The sequence below is a fragment of the Mytilus galloprovincialis genome, chromosome 13 (assembly GCF_965363235.1).
Source record: "Mytilus galloprovincialis chromosome 13, xbMytGall1.hap1.1, whole genome shotgun sequence".
Taxonomy (NCBI): Eukaryota; Metazoa; Mollusca; class Bivalvia; order Mytilida; family Mytilidae; genus Mytilus; species Mytilus galloprovincialis.
In genome coordinates, this window is record NC_134850.1 from 26,540,951 (window position 1) to 26,568,582 (window position 27,632).

The window sequence follows — 27,632 nt, forward strand, 5'->3', positions numbered from 1 at the left end:
ATCTGACTTTGCTAAACTTTATTGATGTTTACAGTTTATCTCTATCTATAAAAATATTCAAGATAATAACCAAAAACGTTAAAATTTCTTTAAAAATTACCAATTCAGGGGCAGCAATCCAAAAACCAGTTGTCTGATTCGTCTGAAAATTTCAGGGCAGATAGATCTTGACTTGATTAACAATTTAACCCAGTCAGATTTGCCCTAAATGCTTTGGTTTCAGAATAATAATACATTTTACCCCTATGTTCTATTTTCAGTCATAGCCACCATCTTGGTTGGTTGGCCCGGTCACCCCACATATTTTTTAAACTAGATACTCCAATGATAATTGTGGCCAAGTTTGGTTAAACTTGGACCAGTAGTTTCAGAGAAGAAGATTTTTGTAAAAGATTACAAAATATTACGAAAAAGTGGTAAAAAATGACTATAAAGGGCAATAACTCCTTAAGGGGTCAACTGACCATTTTAGTCATGTTAACTTATTTGTAAATCTTACTTTGTTTAACATTATCGCTGTTTACAGTTTATCTCTATCTATAGTAATATTCAAGATAATAACCAAAAACAGTAAAATTTCCTTATAATTACTAATTCAGGAGCAGCAACCAAACAACGGGTTGTCCGATTTATCTGAAAATTTCAGGGCAGATAGATCTTTACCTGATTAACAATTGTACCCCCATGTCAGATTTGCTCTAGATGCTTTGGTTTCAGAATAATAAGCCAAAATCTACATTTCACCCCTATGTTCTATTTTCAGTCATAGCCACCATCTTGGTTGGTTGGCCCGGTCACCCCACACATTTTTTAAACTAGATACTCCAATGATAATTGGGGCCAAGTTTGGTTAAACTTGGAACAGTAGTTTCAGAGGAGAAGATTTTTGTAAAAGATAACTAAGATTTACGAAAAATGGTTAAAAATTTACTATAAAGAGCAATAACTCCTAACTTCGGTCATGTTGACTTATTTGTAAATCTAACTTTGCTGAACATTATTGCTGTTTACAGTTTATCTCTATCTATAATAATATTCAAGATAATAACCAAAAACAGTAACATTTCCTTAAAATTACAAATTTAGGGGCAGCTACCCAACAACGGTTGTCCGATTCATCTGAAAATTTCAGGGCAGATAGATCTTTACCTGATTAACAATTTTACCCCTGTCGGATTTGCTCTAGATGCTTTGGTTTTGGAGTTATAAGCAAAAAACTGCATTTTACCCCTATGTTCTATTTTTAGCCATGGCGGCCATCTTGGTTGGTTGGCTGGGTCACTGGACACATTTTTTAAACTAGAATCCCCAATGATGATTGTGGCCAAGTTTGGTTTTAGTTTCATAGGAGAAGATTTTTGTAAAAGTTAACGACGACGGACGACGGACGACGACGGACGACGGACGACAGACACCGGACAGACACCGGACGCAAAGTGATGGGAAAAGCTCACTTGGCCCTTTGGGCCAGGTGAGCTAAAAACGAAGAGAAAAATTCGGTCAGATAATCTCTTCCATTTTCTTATTGTCACACAAATTGATTGATTTGCAAATATCTTCTCATACTGACAGAGCAAACATTCGAAAGTTTAGGACATTTATCAAATGCGAATGCTGAAGAATTTTAATTATTTAGTTGGGAAAGTTTTCACAAATTTAACAAATACGCAAAAAAGTACAAGGACCCTACAATGGTCCGTTTTTTCATGTTGTTTAGAACAAGAAATTGTATTTTTAAATATACAATTATTCCTTGTTTAGACAAATCAGATATTCATAGATTATCAATAATGCAATTATTGCATCGTTTACAAAATTATTCATCCAAGGACCTGTCATCCGAAAGCATTCTAATTTCCGTCTGAATATTGTTATACTGCCAAAAAAATTCAGACTTAACCTAAAAACATGTCCATTAATTTCTTTTGGGGGTTGGGGTAAACTCAACATTGACCTATATCTTTCAAATTACAGTTTTAGGCCATCTTTAATCTTTAAGCATTTATCGTTAATAACTTGGTACTAGTACATGTTCAGAAATATTCAAATTTTGAAGTTCTGTTTTCACACATTATTTATGAAGTCAATTGATTTTGGTTTAAAGGGTAACTATTGGTTGTTTTGCTAAATATACAAGAATTAATTATTGCACATTTTGTATTAAACTTATAAAAGTATAAAAAAAAAAGTTACGTTTTGTATTATAAGAAATATTTATTAACGCTCAAATAAATATATGATAAAAGATCAAACTGCTTTTGGGTTGTCAAGGGACTTGGTTAAAAGTAAAAACACAAAAAATACTGTACTCCGAGGAAAATTCAAAAGGCAAAATCCAAAATCAAAAGGCAAAATCAAAAGTCCAAACACATCAAACGAATGGATAACAACTGTCATATTCCTGACTTGGTACAGGCATTTTCTAATGTAGAAAATGGTGGATTGAACCTGGTGTTATAGCTAGCTAAACCTAAATGAAGGTTCAAACATGACTGTACCATGCACAAGGTTATAAATGTTTATTCTTTCTGGGCACACAATCTCAAACCTAAAATCCATAATAATGCATATTACTTCCTTATTAAGAATATTTCATGGTTGTCATCACGATTTAGTTGACCATTATTCAATGTTTATTTCACAAATGGTTATGGATATGGTTCCTAGTCGTTCTCCGTAATCCGTTTTACTTATACTGGCTTTTATTAAAAGCAGCTTTTTTTATATCTTTTGAGATCTTTGGTCCGATATGAAAAGTATGTACTGACTGGTCCATCAGCTATAGATTTTAAGATTAGAAACTCGCCATAGATTAAGAACTAAAAATTTGCTTTTAAAAATCTGCCGTAGTCTAGATTGGGACGGTATAATGCCATATTTGCCATACATCTGGAACCCATCATAGATTTGAGTCCTACATATTCATGATATATGTTTGGGAGAAGGTTTGGTACCGTTAAAACGTTTAATCCCGCTGCAAATGTTTGCACCTGTCCTAAGTCAGGAATCTGATGTACAGTAGTTGTCGTTTGTTTATGTAAGTTATACGTGTTTCTCGTTTCTCGTTTTTTTTATATAGATAAGAACGTTGGTTTTCCCGTTTGAATGGTTTTACACTAGTAATTTTTGGGCCCTTTATAGCTTGTTGTTCGGCGTGAGCCAAGGCTCCGTGTTGAAGGCCGTACATTCACCTATAATGGTTTACTTTTTTAAATAGTTATTTGGATGGAGTTGTCTCATTGGCACTCACACCACATCTTCCTATATCTATTGGCTTTTGTAGATATGAAATTGTAACCATAATTTCCCCATAAAACACCTCATACTATGTATAAAGTATAAAATGTGTTGTTATGTTTTTCACTAATAATAGTTATTAAAAAAACCCAATAATCTTGAATAGGTACAGGTAGAGACGACACGACGCAAGCGTATCTGCATTTTCCTTCCTCATGACTCCAGTGACATTTTGGTAAGCTACTTCAAAATTAAAAGTTTTGGTTCCACAACTATTTAACGATAATTTGGTAAGTTATATCAATTTACAAAAGCTATTAAAACAGTTCAAAGTGTTGTTGAACATATTTACTTTTATTTTTGCGTATTCAAATGTTAAAGTGTTTTACTTTCGTTTTGCTTGTATGAATTAAACGTGCATCTTTAAAAGCATAGTTTTACTCAACTAATTTGTATCACATTGAATATTGATTTGTTGGTTGAACACTGGTGGTATGTTCTAATGGTGTGTTGGAACACCATTGCCCGAGGTTAGGGAATGGTTGAACACTCACACACGTTTAACCACGGCACATGTTTAGTGTACCCAAGCCGGGAGCCTATAGTTCAGTGGTTTTCGTTCGAGCATGTCTGTCATGCCAGATTTTCGTATATTGTTTTGTGTAATATAAGGCCGTTAGTTTTTTTCTTTAATTATTTTCTATTTTTCATATCATGACCTTTTATAGCTGACTATACGGTATGGCTTTTTCTCATTGTTGAAGGCCGCACGGTTGCCTATTATTGATTACATCTACATCATTTGAACTTTGGTGGATAGTAGTCTCATTGGCACTCATACCATATTTCCTTTTTTTGTGTCATATTTGTCAGATAAATCGGAACACTTATTCTGTATATTAAACACTTCATGGTTTGTGTTTGCTTATTATAAATGCATAGCTAGATAAGATATGTTTAATGGTTAATCTTAATTGTTTTTAACACTTTTGTGTTTTGGTGGTATTTTAGGGTGTGGTTCTTAGTTTATTGTCTTATTGACGAATAAAACACATCCGTTTATAATACGACACAAACAAAAGAAAAAATTCCTGCAGTTCTCTTTTACAGATAACATCTGAAGCCAGATGAAATGGCATCCGACCATCTCCTGGTAGCAGCAATAGATTTTGGTACCACATATTCAGGCTATGCCTTTTCAACAAGAAGTGATTTCAAGAAAGATCCACTAAAAATCCATGCAAATCAAGCATGGAACGCCGGTGGAAGACAGCTGCTATCACTGAAGACGCCAACAGTCCTTCTTCTTGATAAGGACAAGAAATTTGTCTCATTTGGTTATGAAGCCGAAAACCAGTATTCCGACCTGATTCTTGACAATTCAAAGAACATGAAGAATTCTACTACTTTCATCGATTCAAAATGAAACTCCATAAAAATAAGGTAATTGCACTTATGGAAGTATCTCAAATATATTAATATAAAGCAAATGTTTTGATAATTTTTTTTAAGGTCGTATTTGTGACCTCTTATTGTTCACATCTTCGTAGTGGTATGCGATATCTTTCTTATTATGGCAACCAAACAAGGTCTTCCGATTTTGATTTTATTGTAATTAAATTTCTATGTTTAAAAAAGAGAGGTGAAAGATACCAAAGGGATATTCAAACTCGTAAGTCGAAAACGTAAAAATACGAAAAGACAAACAATTACAGTACACAAAAAAACAACATAGAAAACAAAAGACTGGATAATACGAACCCCATCAAAAACCGAGCGTGATTGCAGGTGCTCGGGCCGAAAGGTTACGCAAATTTTACTCCACATGTGGCATCAATTGTCATGCACATGTAAGCACAAACCCGGTGATAAGCCAAATGGACAAAAGCAATAAAGGCAGAAAACACAAGGCATGTGTGTCCACCAAAAACGTTATAATTACGGAGATTCTAAATTCGAATGGTCTTCGCGAAGAAATTTTGGTTTCTATTCCCCTCACTTTCTAACCAATCATGTTGCCTATAATTTTTGATTTTTTTTTGTGTCATACAAGTGGAAAGAATATTATTTATCTTAATTTTAACAATCTAATGATAATACATGTCATCATAATTTATACACCAGGTTTGAATATCAAATTAGCTTTTCGAAAAACCCGAATACACTATATTACTTTATATAAGTTTATCACTTAGTCTCACCTTTTAATGCACAATGAAACAATGATATATGCAAAGCAGGGAATGGAAATAACAAGCCTTTATATATGGTATATGATCTTGTTTTTAGCATTTGTCAATAACATCACTGATTGAGGATATAACTGGTAAATCAGCATTAGCAATGGATGTGTTTTCTTTGTCCATACAATCTCTGAAGGACCATCTAATGGAAACTTTAGAAAAAAGGGGAACTTCAATGACTGTTAATGATATAAAATGGGTGCTTACAGTACCGGCCATATGGACTGATGCAGCGAAACAATTTATGCGAAAAAGTGCTGAAAAGGTAACTATAAACGACAAAATTTGAGAGGGCCTAAAGCAAATCTTATGTTCCCAAAGAATGTTCTGAAATTAGATTTTTGTACTATGCCAGGATACTTCAGTGAAAATCGTTTCTTGATTTTCTTTAGTATATATCTGTCATGCTTGTTTAAATATTATTTATGTTATTATGTTATCTTTTATACATAAACTGCTCATCATTTCGGAGTATATGAGTTCACTCTCAGATTTTAGGATGGTCGGTTTTGATCTATTTCTCGTTCTATGTCTTTTCGTTTCTTTTGCGTCATTTTTAATATACACCAATGTTATGACAAGTGTTCCACTACATCCTTTTCTAAATGGTTAACTAGATATTGATGCCAAAATAAAATACCAAGATATGTTACACTACATACTATCTAAGTCTCTTTACTCTTTCAGTTGTATTTTTTTTTTACTTGTCTACCCTTTACGCATGCATTCTCCATTTCATATTAAAAGTTAAATTGAAAAAAATACCCTTCTTTCATAACAAAAATAATGGCCAACTTAAATACACATATCTTGTTTCAGCGAGTGACAAATCGTATGTATACGTACTTTGATTGCCTATGTCAAAAATTCACAATAATGAATATCTAAGGTCAATTGATGGTTTATACAGTGGAGATCACTTCTAACCTCTCATTAAATCTGTCAGAATCTGTCAGGAGAACTGTTCTAGGACAGTACGTAGAACTGTCAGCCTGACACCTTTTAGTCAGTTCTAGCTAGAACAGTTCTAACCTAGAACTGATTTGGTCAGTTCTACCTAGAACTGATTTGGTCAGTTCTACCTAGAACTGATTTTGACAGTTCTACCTATAACTGATCCTGACAGTTCTACCCTAGAACAGTTTGAGACAGTTCTAGCTAGACTAAGTACTGACCAAATATTTGGTCTGTTCTACTTCTAGAACAGTTCTGCGGTTAGAATTGATTTCAAATTCTACGACTAGAATTGATTTCAAATCTACGGCTAGAATTGATTTCAAATTCTACGGTTAGAATTGATTTATAAATTCTACGGCTAGAATTGATTTATAAATTCTACGGCTAGAATTGATTTATAAGTTTTAAGAACTCTTTGTCAAAATATAAAGGCTTCGGCAAAATAGCGATTAGTATTATATATAGAGTTTTGCTATTTTGCCGGTTTTATTTCAGATTAATAATCAAATGATAATCGGCAAGAGAAAATGTTTAACCCCACCATATTCTGCATGTATGTGCCTGTTCCAAGTCAGGAGCCTGTAATTTAGTGATTTTCTTTTGTTGATGTGTTACATAAATTATTTGTTTTTCTTTCATTTTTAGGCCGTTATTATTATAGGGGGGGCATTATTATTTGAATTGTTTTACACTTGTCATTCCGGGAGTCAGGATGGCTCGTTATCACATAGCAAAATTATCTGACCTCATTAACCATATGTAATAACTTTTTTCCCAATCCACAAATGTGATATCTGATTACGAGTAGTTTTTATACCTCCGAGTCGGACGGACCTGTTAAACACAAATCTTTTGACCGCATCAATCTAAACTGACATTGTTTGTTCTTTCTTTCTGCAAATCTGTATACATGTAGCTGCACAGTACGTCTTCAGTTATAATTTAAGGTCAAGAGGGACTGTAATATACAAGTTACAGCAATATTGGAAATTTTGTTCGCATCAATTTATAGTGCCAGCATGCAGGTGCGGATCGAGCCATTTTAAAAAGGGGGGTTCCTACTATACGCTCCCATTCAAATGCATTGATCGTCAAAAAAAAAGGTAGGGGGGTTCCAACCCCTGGAACCCCCCTCCCCCTGGATCCGCCAATGAGCATGTCCTCTTTTTATTCAAAATATTAAATCATAAACAAATATCAGTAGTTTTCATACTTTAGACTGAGTCGTGTAATAAAATCTTTTGACCGGCCGCACCAACCAAAACTTACCATACTTGCACTTTATATCAGGATGGATTGTTTAATATAAATGAAAGCAACATTGGAAAACAAAATTATGCTCGCATCAGTTTATAGTGCCAGCATGTCCTCTTTTTAATCAAAATTTTGAATCGCAAACTAATTTCAGTAGTTTTGATATCTCAGACTGACTCATATAACAAAATTATTTGTCCGCATCAACCAAAACTGACCATATTTGACAGCATCAACCAAAACTGATCATATGTGACAGCATCAACCAAAACTGACCATATTTACACTTTATTATGTAAATCTTAATATATATATAGCTGCATAGTAAATCACTTATAGTTACATATCTCGATGGCTTGTATAATTCAAATGACAGCAATATTGGAACACATTGGCTACAAAACAATTTCTACATCAATTTAGAGTACCAGCAAAGTCCTCTTTTTATTCAAAATATTGAATTGTAAACAAATTTCAGTAGTTTCGATATATCAGACTGGGTCGTTTTAACAAAATTATTTGACCGCATCAACCAAAACTGAACATATTTACACTTTACCATGTAAATATATATGGCCTCATTGTAAACCAATAATATTTCTGTGTCATGTATGTCAGGACGGATCGTATGATAAAAATGACACCAACTTTGGAACACAATACACCTTATCGTTAATCCTGGCTGACCCGGCCGCTTGAACTTTTGAAGCATACATGTACGACAATCACTTTTCAATTGTGGCGTCAGATATTTTGTTTTATGACGTCAAAATTTTATTGGAACCTGTGTGATATCCAGTAATGGCGGACAAATAGCGATAAGGTGTATTTATACCATATCTAAAAATTTAGCACGCCGTTATTTCCTTTCTGTATCCATAATAATGAACTGTCACTAAAGTGACTTTGACTGTTTGTGATGTGTTTTTTTTAAACAAAACTATTTAACGACATCATCCAACACTCACATGACTGATTCATATACTTTATTTTAAAAAGTACATGTGTGGGAAGTATACTGTTAAAATAATTTGAAGAAGGCAAAACAAAAATGCATGATTTTGTTTGTAGCCGAACGTCCAGGGGCATGTTCAGATCGAGTATATTTTTCTGACGTTCTAGACTCCCAGATATCATTTATAATTGTAATGGATAAGTCTGGCTAAATTAATGTTTATAGTTTTTTTACGTTATACATTGTTTAACTTTTTTCATTAATATCCCATAATTCATCCACTGTACAATTTTCGTTTGAACATTTGTCACAACAGAATCTTAAATCATGAATGTAAATCCAAGACAAACAAGGTAGATTACGATTAAAATTCCATGAAATATTATAAATGCAGAGTTATATTTTGAAAGAGACTGTTAAAAACGGGGAACGAAGAAACGTAAACAATGATGTTTCATATGCAATCTTATAAAAATATTTCTCAAATGAGTTGGATAACCTTCTATCCACTTCAATATTTGTACATGTAACGTTTGATCAGTAAAAAATGTAGAAAATCTGCTATTATATAGCAAAGTAATTGGAAGTGATTTTTTTTCTACTAAATTCTAAAGTGCCCTTACTGCAGTGACGTCATTTATGATTTAGTCAGTTCTGCTGACAGTTCTACAGTTAAAATTGAGAATGGAAATGGGGAATGTGCCAAAGAGACAACAACCCGACCATAGAAAAAAACAACAGCAGAAGGTCACCAACAGGTCTTCAATGTAGCGAGAAATTCCCGCCCCCGGAGGCGTCCTTCAGCTGGCCCCTAAACAAATATATACTAGTTCAGTGATATTGAACGCCATACTAATTTCCAAATTGTACACAAGAAACTAAAATTAAAATAATACAAGACTAACAAAGGCCAGAGGCTCCTGACTTGGGACAAAAAAGTTAGAACTGATTTTGACAGTTCTGCCTAGAACTGATTTAGTCAGTTCTACCTAGAACTGATTTAGTCAGTTCTACCTAGAACTGATTCTGACAGTTCTACTTAGAACAGTTCTAGGGTAGAACTGTTCTAAGTTCTAGGGTAGAACTGTTCTAAGTTCTAGGGTAGAACTGTTCTAAGTTCTAGGGTAGAACTGTTCTAAGTTCTAGGGTAGAACTGTTCTAGGACAGGTTAGAACAGTTCTATGACAGATTATTCTGACAGTTCTAATGAGAGGTTAGAAGTGATCTCCACTGTAGCTAATATATACTAGGTATTTTTTAAGATATTTTAATGGATTTTATTTAACTATCTTGAAGGCAGGGATACCAGGGGAAAATTTACTGATCGCTTTAGAACCCGAAGCTGCTTCTATATACTGTCAATATCTTCCAACTGAGAAACTAAATGGTGCAGACGAAGGATTCACAATGTCTGAAGTCGGAACGAAGTATATGATCATAGACTTAGGAGGTAAATATTAACACGTAAATTACTAACTCACTCGATAATATACACTTTATACTGCTAATTGCAAGCTTTTCTGCGAATTACGGTATTCAGCAGTTATGAGAGACGAAATGTACACAAAAAATGAAAACTAGAGGCTCTAAAGAGCCTGTGTCGCTCACCTTGTTCTATGTGCATATTAAACAAACAACACAGATGGATTCATGACAAAGTTGTGTTTTGGTGTTGGTGATGTGTTTGTAGATCTTACTTAACTGAACAATCTTGTTGCTTAAAATTATCTTTATCTATAATGAACTTGGCCTAGAAGTGACTGGAAAATATTTTGTAAAAATTTACAAAATTTATGAAAAATGTTAAAAATTGCCTATAAAGGGCAATAACTTCTTAAGGGTCAACTGACCATTTTGGTCATGTTGACTTAATATTTGTAGATCTTACTTTGCTGTAATTTATTTCTGTTTACTGTTTATATCTATCTATAATTATATTCACGATAATAACCAAACGATAAAATTGCCTTAAAATTACCAATGGGTCAGCAACTTAACAACGGGTTGTCCGATTCATCTGAAAATTTCAGAGCAGATAGATCTTGACTGATTAACAATTTTACCTCATGTCAGATTTGTTGTAAATGCTTTCGTTTCAGAGTTTTAAGCCAAAATCCTCATTTTTACCCTATGTTTTATTTTTAGCCATGGCGGACATCTTGGTTGGTTGGCGGGATCGCCGGACACATTTTTAAAACTAGAGACTCTAAATATGATTGTGGCCAAGTTTGACAGTGATAAGTTTTCAGAGTGTGTGCTTTCCGGATATCATTGATTCCTGTTTGCCGTTACTTTAAATAACGTTTTTTTTGTTCTCAGCACGACATCACGTGCAACTTATTGGTTGTGTTATCTGCGTTCTAGAGCCAGAATCCAAACGTCAAGGTTTAAAGATAACATTTTAGTAATGTGGCTTATTGTTTACATAATTGAACTAAAACGACAAACGGTACAGAAAATTAGCGTTTTGTAATATTCACTAAAATACTAAAAAGGACATTGTGATAACTTTATTAACTTCCAAATTCTATTCATACAGGGGGTACTGCAGACATAACTGTTCACGAAAAACAGAGAGATGGGATGTTAAAGGAAGTGTGTCAAGCAACAGGTGATGCATGTGGTGGAACGTCCATAGATAACGAGTTTTTCCAATTGTTTGTGAAAATTGTTGGCGCACCTTTAATGAATAGTTTATCAAAGAATGACCCCTCAGCTTATCTTGATCTTTTCAGAGAATTCGAAATTGTTAAAAGAACAATTAATCCAAATAAAAAAGGGAAGATGAATTTTACCATTCCCTTTGTTGCTCTAGATAAACTATGTAAGAATACTTTTGAGGAAGATTTTCCTACCACTGTTTCTTCTTGTTCCCTGAGCGATAAGATTTGCCTTCGTGGTGACAAAATGGTGCTTTTTGTCCGCGATTTGCTTTTTGTCCGCTTTTGCTTTTTGTCCGATTATTTTGCTTTTTGTCCGATACTTTTGCTTTTTGTCCGTTGCTTTTCGTCCGTTTTGCTTTTTGTCCGATAATTTTGCTTTTTGTCCGATACTTTTGCTTTTTGTCCGTTGCTTTTTGTCCGTTTTGCTTTTTGTCCGATAATTTTGCTTTTTGTCCGACACTTTTGCTTTTTGTCCGTTGCTTTTTGTCCGTTTTGCTTTTTAGCTCACCTGGACCATAGGACTAAGTGAGCTTTTCTCATTTTCTCATTATTCGTCGTCGTCATTAATTTTTACAAAAATCTTCTCTTCTGAAACTACTGGCAAAATTAAAGCAAACATGGCCAAAATCATCCTTAGGGTATTTAGTTTCAAAAAAGTATCCGATGACCCCGCCCAATAATTAAGATGGCCGCAATGTCTAAAAGAAGAGCATCGCATAAAATGTAGATTTTGGCTTATATATCTGAAACAAAACCATAGAGACAATCTAACAAGGGATAAGAACATTTCGCCTCATAAAATAATGTGGACCAGTCAGAACTTTTCATGTGGGACAATATGAGCTCTTAATTTAAAAAAAAAAGTGGGACAATCGGGAATAAGCCCTACAGACTTGAGCAATTCTAAAATAAACACTGTTGATGTATCTCTTTTAAATTTTCTATTAAAAAGTGTTTTACATTTACGAATGCACTATATTGTATCTGTATCTAAAATATTAAACGCATTTATTTCGTGATAGAAATTAAGTAAATGCTTAAGTAACCATTTTATTACTTTTCCCCCTCTTTTCGAGTTTGTCAAACAAAAATAAACTACTTTGTTGAAAATGCTGTTGTGTTAACCAAAGTTTCCTTAATCTTATTACTTGAATAACCTCGAACTTCCTCGTCATTTGGATATAGTTGCTAAATAATTCCGAAATGTATGGATTAATACAGTTTATCTAAATAAATAGCTACACATGTATTACGTAAACTTTGTGATAGTGTTCCAAAAATGAAGTTTGTTTGTTTGTTATATTTGTAATATTTGTAATGTTTAAGAAAAATAAAGTTGTTGGAAATATGACGAAAATATTACCAGACTTAAAAAAGTTTTTTTTTAACTGAAATGTTGCAAAATATTTTGGAGCGACTGTCAATCGGCCATTCGCATATAAGTGCAAATGGTGACTATATATTATTAGCGGGAAGAAGAAACTGTGCGTTTAAGCAATAACATGTCGTAAATGTGTGCACTTCCACATGTAGCAAACGCCGACACCATTTAACATAATGATAAAACTATTCAAACGAGAAAACCATTGATTTACAAAACACTATACGACAAACAAATACAGAAACAAACAACAACTATTGAATTACAGATTGAAACTCCGTTCCTGACTTATTCGTATGATTATCATATTTATTGGCATATAATATTTAGCGCGGTTAAACATCAATTTAGAATTTCAATAACGAAACCATCACTCAAGGATTATTTGATTTGATAAATTTCTAAACTATTCTAAAGTTTCGAGCATATAAAAAAGAAGATGTGGTATGATTGCCAATGAGACAACAATCCACAAAAGACCAAAATGACACAAACATTAACAACTATAGGTCACCGTACGACCTTCAACAATGAGCAAAGCCCATATCGCATAGTCAGCTATAAAGGCCCCGATAAGACAATGTAAAACAATTCAAACGAGAAAACTAACGGCCTTATTTAAGTAAAAAATGAACGAAAAACAAATATGTAACACATAAACAAACGACAACCACTGAATTACAGGCTCCTGACTTGGGAAAGGCACAGATTTAAATAATGTGCCGAAGTTAAACATATTAACGGGATCCCAACCCTCCCCCTAACCTGGGACAGTGGTATAACAGTACAACATAAGAACGAACTATAAAAATCAGTTGAAAAAGGCTTAACTCATCAGATAGACACAAATACAAGTGGACGTGGCCGGGTACTTATACATCCCGACACAAAAAGTCACAATGAACAGATCTGAGAGTACTCGCAGTTATCTGACAGTTATTTCAAAGCCACTAACAACTAATAAAAAGTCATGCCTCTGAGACTTAACGTTCGTTTAAGTCTTTGAATATCCCATGTATTCTACAAATTGGTGTACGTACACCATAATGATTGCTCACACGTTTGAGGATGACAGACTAACTTACGACCAGAATGAATAAGAATTAGTCTATATAACAAGATCTAAAATATTTCTAGTGTAAAAGACTTTAACCTCGCCACATTATTTATGTATGTGCCTGTACCAAGTCAGGAGCCTGTATATTCAGTGGTTGTCGTTTGTTTATGTGTTACATATTTGTTTTTTCATTTATTTTTTTGACATAGAATGAAATTCAAAACAGTGTGGCTGTGGCCATTGATTGACACGTTAAATTCATCCATTGACTGGGACAATTTAGGTGAACGTTTGTATGTAACGACTACTGCTCACTATGTACTTTTTAAAGACACTTAAACTATGGGGTTCTCAACACCTTAATAAAGTAATTCGAAAATTAATCGGAAATAACACGATGTTTTGATTTATATCAATTATATAAATCAAAACATAAAGGTTATTCCTGATTAATTTTTCGAATTATTTTATAATTAAAGGCGTTAAGAAACCTTTGGTGACCCCACAGTTTAAATGTCTATCGTAGGTACGTCGTGAACAGTGGTCGTTACAGACAAACGTTCACGTAAATTGTCCCAGTCAATGGATGAATTTAATGTATCAATCAATGGCCACAGCCACACTGTTTTGAATTTCATTCTAAATAAGGCCGTTAGTTTTCTCGTTTGAATTGTTTTACATTGTCTTATCGGGGCCTTTTATAGCTGACTATGCTGTATGGGCTTTCCTCATTGTTGATGGCCGTACGGTGACCTAATGCTGTCAATGTCTGTGTCATTTTGGTCTTTTGTGGATAGTTGTCTCATTTGCAATAATACCACATCTTCTTTTTTATAAGAATGCCAACTCCTCACACGTACAATTATTACTTCATTTTCTTTTTTTCACTCATCTAATTATTATGTCTATTTTAATTCAATATTGTATCCATATAAATGTATATGAACGCTTACATATATATAATTATTGCGATATCATATATAAGAGAGAGGCAAAGTGTACCAAAGGATAATCACACTAAAAAGGGTTGAAACAAACCAACAAAGCCGCAGCTGAATGAAAAACAACAAGATACACAACAGTCCACAAAACAAATGGTCCGAGAACACAATTAATTCGTAGTGCATTTCTTTTAGAACATAAATGAAAATTTAAAAAATCCCACCTGCGTTTTCTCAATGAAACTTTTACAGTGTGTTGTACTAATTTTGGGACAAATTATATCAAAATTATAGAAAACTTCATCGCGTCTAACTCAAAATATGGACAATTTTGTGTTTAGGGTGTCTTGAAATCTTTTGACAGCTTCCGAAGTGCTAATTTTTAACCTTTTTCAGCTGGACCAAATCACTACTTTCCTGTAAAATTCTGGAGCCAAATTTTTTTACAGTGTAATTTCACCCCCCCCCCCCCTACTTACAATGTGAGGCATTAAACAAGGAGAAATAAATTTGGAAGGGGTATAAAAATTATTGTAACCCACAAGTAACCCACTGTTATCACTAGGGACTAATAACGAAAATCAAGGGACGACAATTGTGGTCTCGGACGAAATCATTGAAATTTAAAATCTGAGCAACAAGAACCAATGCAACTGTGATGATGTATGGTTAACTGGAAGAGTAAGATAATCCTGCTCCGTCCATTAAGTTTTAAAAAGTCATGTATTAAACTCAAACTCTCGAACACGTTGTCTTGGAAGATCTTTATTCCAAGGGGGTCCTTAATAGTTGCTTTTTGATAATCCTATAAGGAGTTTATAATTTAACTCCTTGCGAACACTTTCATAAGGAACGAAAATTCCCATCTGCATCTTTTTGAAAAGATTGCAAATATTGTTTAAATTAAATAGGGTATCCCATTTCAAACCCAGCGTCTCGGAAAATCTCATTTTAGGGCACTAGACAATGATTAAATGTAGTAATTCGATAATAATACATGGATTTCTCGCGAAAACATCGTTAAGGCGAAATTTAAAGTTTGTCTTGGCTGATTGAAGAAATTTCACAATAAAAACTGAAACGCAAAAACGCATAAAGATGTTTATTCAGGACAATAACTTATATAAAACATCAGCAGAAATACATATAATGTATCACCAATGGAGGTTGTAAAATACTGTAGGTGATACTTAAACGTAATGTTCTATTTATTTTTTTTGTCGTTAAGGGGACTGGAGGGTATTAATCCATTATTTTTTAAATATACATGTAGGATTTTGGTTGTTTTTCTATAGATGAACTTTTATCATATACTAAATAGAATCAAAGTACTGAAGTACTGAACATCGGATGACCGCAGGTTCTTGTGGATGGTCAAGCGCATGTCACAGAAACAGATCACATCTCTATACCTGAAACTTGGGTTAATTTACAGAGATATTTTTTTCTGATAGAAGTTCGTGCTTGGATGATGAATAAATGACAGGAAATTCAACCTCATCGTAATAACTATTATATTGTAGTGCAAGAAATCAGTATACCTTGGACTATTATACTTATATAATAATAGTCGTAGAGAATACACTGGTTTGTTGTTATATATATTATTAATATTACGATTGCATGTATATATAATTTTCATCTATTTGTATATGATAATTCTATTCTACTATTATTATAGTGCAGTGCAAGTGCATGGTGGACACTCTTCTGTAAAAAAAAATCAAAGCCTTAAAGGCTGTAAAAGCAATTGCTGCCATGTTAATGTTTTGGGGACTTTTATTTTTCATCTACATATATAAGAATTAAACCTGACAGGACATGGTTGTCTAGTGAAAAGCAAGAAGGTTTTGACTTTATATCAATAAAAAACTTAAGCAGGAAATCATTTTTAATATGTTTTATATTTCACAAGGAGACAACAAGTTTACCAGGCTAAAGTTGGGGGTAATTATGGATTATCCCCTGATAGTGTTTGTAACAGGGCAATAATTACTTTTATTTATTTAATTTTAACAATTTTCATAATTAATTTAAATTAACCATTCAGTTAAAACATTTCACCTTTCGAGACGCTAATATTGAAAAATGGGACAGAAATAAAATAACTTACAAGACATAAACATGTAAAAAATAAATATATATTTCAGCTTTCTAAAAATATTTTCATAGTGTTACTTTGACATCATTTCTTAAAACTAAGTCCCACACATAATTGTTCATTTGATATGTGTCATCCTCATGCGATACGAGAAGTTTTCATGTCGCTAAATAGTCTTCTTGTCGCTTAATTTATTCTACTTGTCCGTTCTTGACGCTTCTTGTCGCTAAAATTCTTCTTGTCGTTATTAGTGAGACCGCTATTTTTAGATTACAGGTAATCATTTACACTACACGTATAACCTGTGTAGTGATTTTTATTTTACGATAAATTTATGAATGAACGATAATTTTATGAATGAACAAGAGCACCTGACCTCTTTCTGAAACACCAATTAAACATATAAAATCGTATTTATTAAGATATAATTCAGTCAAATTTTCACCACTAAATCAACAACTGAAATGATTCCATATTTTGTTGAAAAATCGTACAACCGGAGAACAGAAATCGCAGGTATGAAAATGCACTTTTTTCACTGGTGTTGAAAACCCAAAACTAATTTGACTATAATTTATGAATGACGGAAATTTAAGCGATAACAATACATCGGAGTGACCTCAAGGTCATCCTCTGTAAAAATCAAATAAAAACATGGGGTTATCGTTCACTTAAGCTCACAATCTGCCCTCGAAAGAAGCAACCATTTTTGTTAAGGTACTTTTTTTTAAGTTGAACTAATAGGAGAAATAGAGAGATATATATATATCGAAATAAAAAAAGAACTAAATTACAGAAATCGATTTAATTTTACAACTGTTTAGTTTACGTAAAGCATATTTGAAAAATATCTATAGGTCACCGATGAGTTGAAAAAGACATTTTAATTCTAATGCCAAAACAAAATGTCATTATTGCACTAAAAGGAGACAATTTGGAGCTTTTACAGTGATATAAACATTTGAAAAATAAATCTGAGGCCAAAATCATTCGATTTTTTGGGTTGATTTTTGAGCCAATTCATAAAGTTATAACTAATAGTGTAATAGATAAAATTTGTAATGAAAACAAAAATGATAAAATTTTTGCTGAAATTACCCTCGAGCCTCCGAAAGAGCAAGTATTGCACAAAAAAAAAGGAATCATCCTTTAACGGAAACAACTCTTGAAATCATCGGCTATTCGTCGATGACTAAAGGCTATTTATTTCTGAAATCTAAATTTTGTTTTGCTGTTCTGAGTGTTCAAGATGTTACATGCAGCTAAAATATTGGTAAAACATTGAAAAAATACTGATCTGTATAAAATTTACACAAAAGTAAACGAATGAAAGCCACTGGAATGCAGTCCAGGACTCGGATAAATAAGCACATTTAAACAAGAGTGCACACACTGAAATGTCTCGCCTACTTTACTCATCATTAATATTATGTTGATAGCCCTAAGTATAAAGATTTATTACAACTGCCACATAAACTTAACATTAACCAAGATAGCTAAACAAAGACCAAATGAATTATGAAAATGAGGTAAAGGTCAGACGAACCATACCAGGCAGACATGAACAGCTAACAATTTTTCGATACAACAAATATACTTGACCTATTACTTATAGTTTAAGAAAAACAGACCAAAACACAAAAACTTAACACTGTGCAATGAACCGTGAAATTGAGGTCATGGTCAAATAAAACCTGGGAGACTTATATATAGATCATAAGATATTTTCATGCACCAAATATAGTGACCTTTGGCATATAATATTAGATAAAAAGACCACAACTCAAAAACTGAACTTTGACCACTGAACCATGAAAATGAGGTCAAGGCCAGATGATATCTTCCCGCTAGACATGTACACCTTACAATCATTCCATACAACAAATATTGTAGACTCATTGCATAAAGTATGAGAAAAACAGACCAAGACAGAAAAATTTAACTATAACCACTGAACCGTGAAAATGAGGTCAAGGCCAGATGACACCTGCCAGTTGGACATGTACACCTTACAGTCCTTCCATACACCGAATATACTAACCATGTTGCTTATAGTATCTGAGATGTGGACTTGACCACCAAAACTTATTCTAACCTTTGTTCACTGATCCACGAAATGAAGTCGAGGTCAAGTGAAAACTGTCTGACGGGCATGAGTACCTTGCAAGGTACGCACATACCAAATATAGTTATCCTATTACTTATAATAAGAGAGAATTCAACATTACAAAAATTCTGAACTTTTTTTTCAAGTGATCACTGAACCATGAAAATGAGGTCAAGGACATTGGACATGTGACTGACAGAAACTTCGTAACATGAGGCATCTATATACAGAGTATGAAGCATCCAATTCTTCCACCTTCTAAAATATTAAGCTTTTCAGAAGTTAACTTACGCCGCCGCCGCCGCCGCCGCCGCCGGATCACTATTCATATGTCGAGCTTTCTGCAACAAAAGTTACAGGCTCGACTAAAATGACAGGTTATATGAACTGAGTAGCAATAAAAGCACAAGTCTAACACTTGCTTTTTAAAAAATTAAAATCTTTATTTAAAATGGTCATCTTTAAACAAACAAAAATTGAATATGAAAATTTACAATTCCAACAATAGATCGATATTAAACAGAAATGTTTCATTATCATTTTTCGGCTACAATTGGTATATGAACCATCCAAATGTCAAAATATCAACATAGAGTATTTACAAAGAATGTTTCTGTTATGTTGTGCAACTAAATCTCTACAGCAAATGGTAGTGACAACACTAGATGTTAATTAGGATCCAGCGAAAAGCCAGGCTTTTGTCCACGAAGGTAGCAAATTGTAGGTGTGACTATCGCTGACGGCTTTTGGTAACACACGATATGGTTGTTGGTCATGTTGTTATCACCAAGGGAAGGTCATCGTGCTCTTAATTTCCACACAAACTGATATAGCTCCAAAGGTTTAACAATGAACACCAATGGACACTCATGTCAATTGGAAGGCCACGCGGAATCAATATCGGAGATGTTAAAGACAAATGCATCGGTCATGCTGGGCTTTTGTTGCTTAATATCTAAATGGACATGGCCTATAATTAAAAGATCCTTTTGCGGAATTTGTGGATTATTTGGTCAACTGTATACAGTCTACGAGCAATTGCATCCTGGGAAAAGCCTCATTAGATAAACCCCAATTTGTTTGTAATTGGTTGTCAGAAAGACCTGGCATATAGTCTTATATTTATTGAACTTACTTACTTACAATAAGGGATAAGCCAGCGAGTAAGTCAGCAAAGGGTTAGGGAAGTACCTTGGTATATAAAAAAGTCGAAATAAACAATTGCCGGCTGGCCAAGAGATTCTCCACGTGGGGTATGATGCCAGAGGTAGAAGTAGGCATTGCCTTAAAAAAGGCACAGATCACTTAGGCCCAAGACCCGTACGAGTTTGACAACAATGAATTAAAAGGGTAAGGTGGTACCTCTGTTTGCAACGAAGTCGAAATACACTTTAATAATTGCCGGCTGGCCAAACTAAAAGATTCTCCACGTAGGCCATTTTACCAGAGATAGATATGGTAATTGCCTTTAAAATGGCATATAACACTAATTCCAAAGACCTGTACGATTTTGCCTGCAAGGGGTTAAAAATAAAAGGTGTTACCTTTGTTTACAACGAAGTCGAAATAAACCTCTACCTCTGGTATAATGATCCACGTAGAGAATCCCGGAGGTTGGCCTACCGGCTACAGTTATTTTGACTTTAATGTGAACAGAGGTACCACCTCCTCATTTTAGCTCTTTACTGACAAACTCGTACGGGTATATGCCATATAAGTGCTATAGGCTATTTTAAAGGCAATGACCACCTATACCTCTGGTAGCATGGCCCATGTGGTGAATCTCGTAGTTTGAACAGCCGGCAATATTTCATAACGACTTTGCGATATACTAGAATACCCTCCTTTCCTTTTGCTGGCATAAGTGCTATAAACCATTTTAAAGGCAAGGCCCACCTCTACCTCTGGTATCATGATAAACGTGGGTCATCTTTTATTTTTGGCCATCCGGCAATAGTTTATTTCGACTTTGTTATATACCAGGGTACCCTCCTTACCCTTTGCTGACAAACTCGTACAGATCAATGGAATAAGAAGTATGGGCCATTTTAGATGCAATGTCCACCACTACCTTTGTTATAATGGCCTATGTGGAGAATTTCTTTGTTTGGCCAGCCGGCAATAATTCATTTCGACTTCGTTGTAAACATAGATACCACCTCCCCCTTTTAACACTTTGCTGAAGCACTGGTACGGGTCTACGGCATAAGTGGCCATTTTTGAGGCTATGGCCACTTCTACCTCTGGTATCATGGCCCATGTGGAGAATCTCTTCGTTTAGCCAGCCAGCAATAGTTTATGACTTTGTGATATACTTAGGTACCCCCCTTACCCTTTGCTGATTAACTTACACGGGTCTGGGACATACGTGTTATGGCTATGTTAGAGGTAATGCCTACCTCATCCTCTGATATAATACCCCACGTATAGAATCTCTTAGTTAGGCCAGTCGGCTTAATTTATATTTTCGTTGTAAAAAGAGGCATCGCATCCCCCCTTTAACCTTTTGCTGACAAACTCGTACAGGTCTAGGGCGTTAGTTTTATCAGCCATTTAAAAGGCAATGCACACATTTAACCTAGGATTAATGGCCAACTTGAAGAATCTCGTACTTAAGCAAGCCGGCAATAAATTATTTCGACTTCTTTGTATACAGAGGTTCCAACTCCCTTTTAAACCCTTTGATGATACCGCGTACTTCTCTAGGGAATAAGTGATTTAGGCCATTTTAGAGGCAATGACAACCTCTACCTCTGGTATCATGGCCCACGCGGAGAATCTCTTAGCCATCCAGCAATAGTTTAGTTCGACTTTATTATATACTAGGGTACCAACCTTACACGTTGCTGACTAACTCGTACGGGTCTAGGTCATACGTGCTCATGGTCATTTTATAGAGGCAATCCCTTCCTCTACCTCTCATATTATGGCCCGCGTGGATAATTTCTTAGTTTAGCCAGCGGGCAACAGTTTATTTCAACTTCGTTATATACCGGGCTAATTCATCCCCCTTTTAACTCATTGTTGACAAACTCGTTCGGGTCTATAGCATAAGTGCTATGAGCCATTTTTAAAAGAATGACTACTCCAACATCTAGTATAAGGGCGCACCTAAAAATGTCTTAGTTTGGGCAGCCGTCACTATTTTTGGTGGACTGTGTGATATACTAGAGTATTCCCCTTACCCTTTCTGACCAACTCGTACGGGTCGAGGACATAAGTGCCATGGCCCATGGACCATTTAAGAGGCACTGCCTACCTATACCTCTGGTATAATGGCCAACGTGGAGAATCTCTTAGTTTGAAGAGCTGGCAATAATGAGGTTTATTTTTACTTCGTGATATACCGGCGAAACTCATGCCCCTTTTAATTCGTTGCTGATAAACTCGTGTAGATCCAGGACATAAGTGCTATAAGCCATTTATAAGGGTTTGACTACCTCTTCTTCTGGTATAATGGCCTACCTGGAGTATGTCTTAGTTTAGCCAGCTTTGAATAGTTGTTTTTTTAAACTTAGGGATATACAAGAGTATTCCCCTTGCCCTCTGTTGACCAACACCTACGGGTCTAGGATATTAGTGCTTCGAGCCATTTTAGAGGTAATGCGATATATTGTAAAAGACATGAAATTTCATGTACAATTCATTTATAATGTGAGTATGGTCTGTATTTAACTCTTAAAAGGACATGGTATTTTGAAGTTCAAAATGAAACCTGCCAAAAATATACACATTTTATATCGGACATAAAGCAAAATTATCGGACAAAAAGCAAAACGGACAAAAAGCAACGGACAAAAAGCAAAAGTTTCGGACAAAAAGCAAAATAATCGGACAAAAGGCAAAACGGACAAAGAGCAACGGACAAAAAGCAAAAGTTTCGGACAAAAAGCAAAATAATCGGACAAAAGGCAAAACGGACAAAAAGCAACGGACAAAAAGCAAAAGTTTCGGACAAAAAGCAAAATTATCGGACAAAAAGCAAAAGCGGACAAAAAGCGAATTGCGGACAAAAAGCACCGTATCATGTCCTGAAAGCTTTATATTCAAAATCAATGGTTGAAATTATTTGTCATATATCCAGGGTATTAAATCATTGTAGTCTGTCAAATGACTGTGTGATGCGCACCTGTATGTGTGTTGTTGTGTCTGTGCTTGTCACTCTCGCTTTCAGCATTCATCACTGGCTAGCAGCTTGCTGTGAAAAGGAGAGCCGAGTGCGTAAGTCTTTCCTGCCAGTTAAAGCCTCTCATGCAGTAAGACCTATGTGGCCCAGATATGGGATCCTCCACGAGGTGATAGATGGAAACTGGGCACCTCAAGGCCCCAGGCAAAACCACAAGGTCTCGGAGGAGGTTTGGCCCCTAGATGCACGGCATGCTAGGCCCACCGGTGAGTGGACACGCCCTGGTGCCTGCAAACCAAACCCCCAGCTTTGGGAAAATAGCCCCACTGCCTTGTGGGTGACTGTGGAAAGTCAAAGGCTATGGGAGACAACCCAGAAAGAAATCCGGACAGATGCAATTCGGTAGCATGGTAATGCAATCATCTACGGGAAGGACTACCCAGAGAGAAAACCCGGCCCACCAGAGTGGAGGTTGGTCGTTGGGCTAACTACCCAACTCTGTAAAAAGAACTTGTTACAGAAACCAGAAACGCTGAAGAAACCCAAGATTGGTGTACTGCTGAGAAACCAAACATGACACATTTGGGGGAAAGCCGAAAGGAAGCCCAAAAGCCGATCGGTTCCATAGTAGCGCCAAAACAAAATATGTATATAGGATGTTGGAATGTTAGAACAATGGCAGACATATCAAAAGCAGCACAAGTAGCTAAGGAAATGAAAAATTATGGTATGGACATATTAGGTATCAGTGAGAGTAGATGGAAAGAATCAGGGGAAACCAAGCTTCAAAGTGGAGACACGGTGATCTATGTTGGTGATGATGAACATCAAGTCAAGGGAGTAGCCATAATGATGAATGAAAGAGCTAAGAAATCATTGATGGAATGGACACCAATCAACAAGAGAATGATAAAGGCAAGATTCTATTCAAAGTATAAGAAACTGACAGTAATTCAAGCATATGCTCCAACAAATGATGCAAAAGAGGAAGAGAAAGAAGAATTTTACCAACAACTACAAGACAATGTTTCATCCTGCAATAAGAATGATATGCTTATAGTTATGGGAGACCTGAACGCAAAAGTAAGCAAAGACAATAGCCATATGCAAGAGGTGTTAGGAAAACATGGATGTGGGACAATTAATGAAAATGGTGAATTATTATGTAATTTCTGCCAAATCAACGGCCTCATCATAACAGGCTCCATTTTCCCACATAAGGAAATACATAAAGTAACATGGAAATCCCCTGATGGCAAAACAACAAACCAAATAGATCATATAATGGTACGAGGGGACATGAGGACATCAGTATTGGATACAAGAGTAATGAGAGGAGCAGATGTGTATACTGACCACTACTTAGTAAGGTCTAAGATCAGACTCAAACTGGCAAGAAATAAAGGTGACAAGAACAAATGCAAAAGAGAGAGATATGACCTTAACAAGCTAAAAAGTATGGATGTAAGGAAAAAGTACAATATTGAAGTGAGAAACAGATTTCAAGTACTAGAAGAAGGTAACATCGAAGATCCAGTGTTGAAATATGAAGGTGCAGTAGAGATATACACTGAGGCAGCTAAACAGGTATTGGGGAGCAGTAAAAAGATCAGTAAACCATGGATAACCAACAATACATGGAAAATGGTTGATGAAAGAAAAGAAATTAAAAAAAGATTAGAAGGAACAAGATCGGAAAGATTAAAAGTGAGACTCAGTGAAGAATACAAGCAGAAAAATAAAGGGGTTAAGAAAAGTGCCAGAGAGGATAAAAGGAAGTGGTACAATATGATGGCTGAAGATGCAGAAAAAGCAGCAGAAAATGGCAGAAGCAAAGAGCTTTATAACATCACTAAAATACTAACAGGTGAAAGAAAGAGGCAACACACAGGAGTAAAAAGTAAAGAAGGAGAACTGAAAAGTGAAAGAAATGATATATTGAATAGATGGGTAGAACATTTTAGTGAAGTTTTAAATAGGCAAGATCCTCTTCACCCAATTTCAGAGGAAGATGTAGATATGGCAGAAATTATAATAGAGGAGATCGATCTAGGAGAATGGACAGTAGCTGAAGTTCAAAGAGCACTAAAGAAGACACAAAATGGGAAGTCAGCAGGAATAGACAGTGTAACACCAGAGCTTATAAAGGCAGACATCGACCTTACAGCAGAGAAAATGGCAGAAATATTTAACAGCCTATGGGAGGAAGAAAATTGGCCATCAGACTGGAGAAAGGGATTGATTTGTAAAATCTTTAAGAAGGGAGATATGACAGATTGTAACAACTGGAGGGGAGTGACTCTTTTACCTGTTTTCAGTAAAGTTTTCTGCAGAATGTTAATAGAAAGAATAAAGGAAGGAATAGACAAGAGATTGAGGAATGAGCAGGCAGGATTTAGACCAAAAAGAGGAACAACTGAACAGATTTTTATCCTTAGAAACGTTAACATACTTGAGCAAACAAATGAATGGAGGGCAGCTTTAATAATACTTTTTATAGACTTCGAAAAAGCATTTGACTCTGTCCGACGAGAGAGTCTATGGTATATCATGAAGAGCTATGGAATACCAGACAAGATAATAAGAACCATAAAGGAGATATATAAAGGATTTAAGTGTTCTGTCATAGATCAGGGAGAAACATCAGAATGGTTTGAGATAAAATTAGGAGTGAAACAGGGATGCGTAATGTCAGGTTTTCTTTTCCTTCTAGTCATAGACTGGATCATGCGGAAAACAACTGCAGACAAAGCAAGAGGGATACGATGGAACTTTAATACTGTTCTAGAAGATCTTGACTTTGCTGATGACATCGCACTTCTTTCCTCAAAATTTAGCGACCTTGATGAAAAAACACAGAAATTAAAAACTGAAGCTGAAAGAATTGGAATGAAACTTAACCCCAAAAAATGTAAAACTCTGAGATCCCAGCAAACAAAGAATAAAGAGTTGATAACGTTATACGATCAGAGAATAGAAGATGTAGACAAATTCACATACCTGGGAGCAGTCATGGACAAAGAGGGAGGAGGCAGTTGTGACATCAAAAACAGAATACAGAAAGCAAGAGGGACATTCCATCGCCTAAGAAATATATGGTATGCAAGAGGAATTGGCCGAAAAACAAAAATACACCTATATAAATCATTAGTAAGACCTGTATTATTGTATGGATGCGAAACATGGAAATTAACAAACATTGAAGAAAAGAAACTAAATACTGTAGAACACCAATGCCTAAGAAAGATCCTAAAAATAAGATGGCAAAGTAAAACATCGAACAAAACAGTAAATGAAATAGCTAACACCAGAAACATCAGTTGCGAAATCAGAAGGAGACGGTGGACATGGATAGGACATACATTAAGACGTGAAAGAGACAACAACAGCTATGTAGCTCTACAATGGGCACCTGAAGGGAAAAGAATTAGAGGAAGGCCAAAAACTACATGGAGAAGAACAACAGAGAAAGAAAGGAACCAACAAGGATGGACAAGTTGGAACGTAGCCAGAACAGCGGCAAAAGATAGAAAAGGGTGGAAAAACAGCGTGGAGGCCTTATGCGACTTCTGGCGCGGAGAGAATTAAGGTTAAGGTAAGGATTAAATCATTGTAATGGTGTATCCATGCTGCTCCTAGTGGGAGGGTTTTCAGAGTCAGAAATGCTTCAGCATGCCATACGAAAGGAGTTTCCAGATAAACGAATCATCATTCCTGAAGATGCAGGTTTGTCCGTATTAAGAGGATCCGTTCTTTTTGGTCAAAATCCAGGTTACATATCATCACGCGTGATGCGATATACATATGGCTTAGATGCTGAACATTCTTTTCGTCACGGTTATCACGATAAATCAAAGTTAGTAATCAAAGATGGTAAAGAGAGATGTAAAAACTATCTCGCTATTATCAAACAGTTAAACGATGTCACCTCATTAAAAACAAAGGTACAACGTTCACTGTGCACAGTAGAAAAATTTCAACCAACCCTAAAGGTAGCTCTTTATGTGTCTGATAAAGAAGACCCAAAGTATACTGATGAAGAAGGGTGCAAGCTCATTGGAACTACCGAAATTGAAGTACCTAAACCATCCGAAGACATCGTTTACTTTGATGCTGAATTTCATTTTGGTAACACCGAATTAAAAGTAACGGCTACTCAACAGGGGACTGGTCAAATAAGAACTGTAAAACTTGACTTATTATGAAATGATACACCATTGAGAACACGATGTATTTATAGAAAAATGTTCTGCTAAATTAATATTTTGCTTAACGTGTAAAATTTAGACTAGTGTCTATCAAAGTGAGCAAATAAACTCATCATAGATACCAGGACTAAATTTTGTATATACGCCAGACAAGTTTTCAATACAGTTAGCATTAACATGATTAAGAAACTACTTCCTTTCATCCTACAAAAACAGATGCCAACAATAAATATTTCTAGATCCGCCACTGCTTAACGTGTAAAATTTAGACTAGTGACCTATCAAAGTGAGCAAATAAACTCATCATCGATACCAGGACTAAATTTTGTATATACGCCAGACAAGTTTTCAATACAGTTAGCATTAACATGATTAAAAAAACTACTTCCTTTCATCCTACAA

General features: G+C 35.1%; 2 protein-coding genes across 2 annotated transcripts; both read left to right on the plus strand.

Moving 5' to 3' along the window:
• Positions 1-4,368: 4,368 nt before the first annotated feature.
• Positions 4,369-13,029, plus strand: LOC143057447 (heat shock 70 kDa protein 12B-like). Its single transcript, XM_076230754.1, has 5 exons — positions 4,369-4,680; positions 5,527-5,745; positions 9,943-10,096; positions 11,186-11,556; positions 13,021-13,029. The coding sequence occupies exons 1-5, from the start codon at positions 4,660-4,662 to the stop codon at positions 13,027-13,029; spliced, it is 774 nt and encodes a 257-aa protein (XP_076086869.1). The 5' UTR covers positions 4,369-4,659.
• A 10,668-nt stretch (positions 13,030-23,697) lies between these two features.
• LOC143057448 (uncharacterized) lies at positions 23,698-27,314 on the plus strand. The gene is made up of 2 exons (XM_076230755.1): positions 23,698-25,300; positions 27,310-27,314. Exons 1-2 carry the CDS (start codon positions 23,698-23,700, stop codon positions 27,312-27,314), a joined length of 1,608 nt encoding a protein of 535 aa, XP_076086870.1.
• The last annotated feature ends 318 nt before the right edge of the window (positions 27,315-27,632 follow it).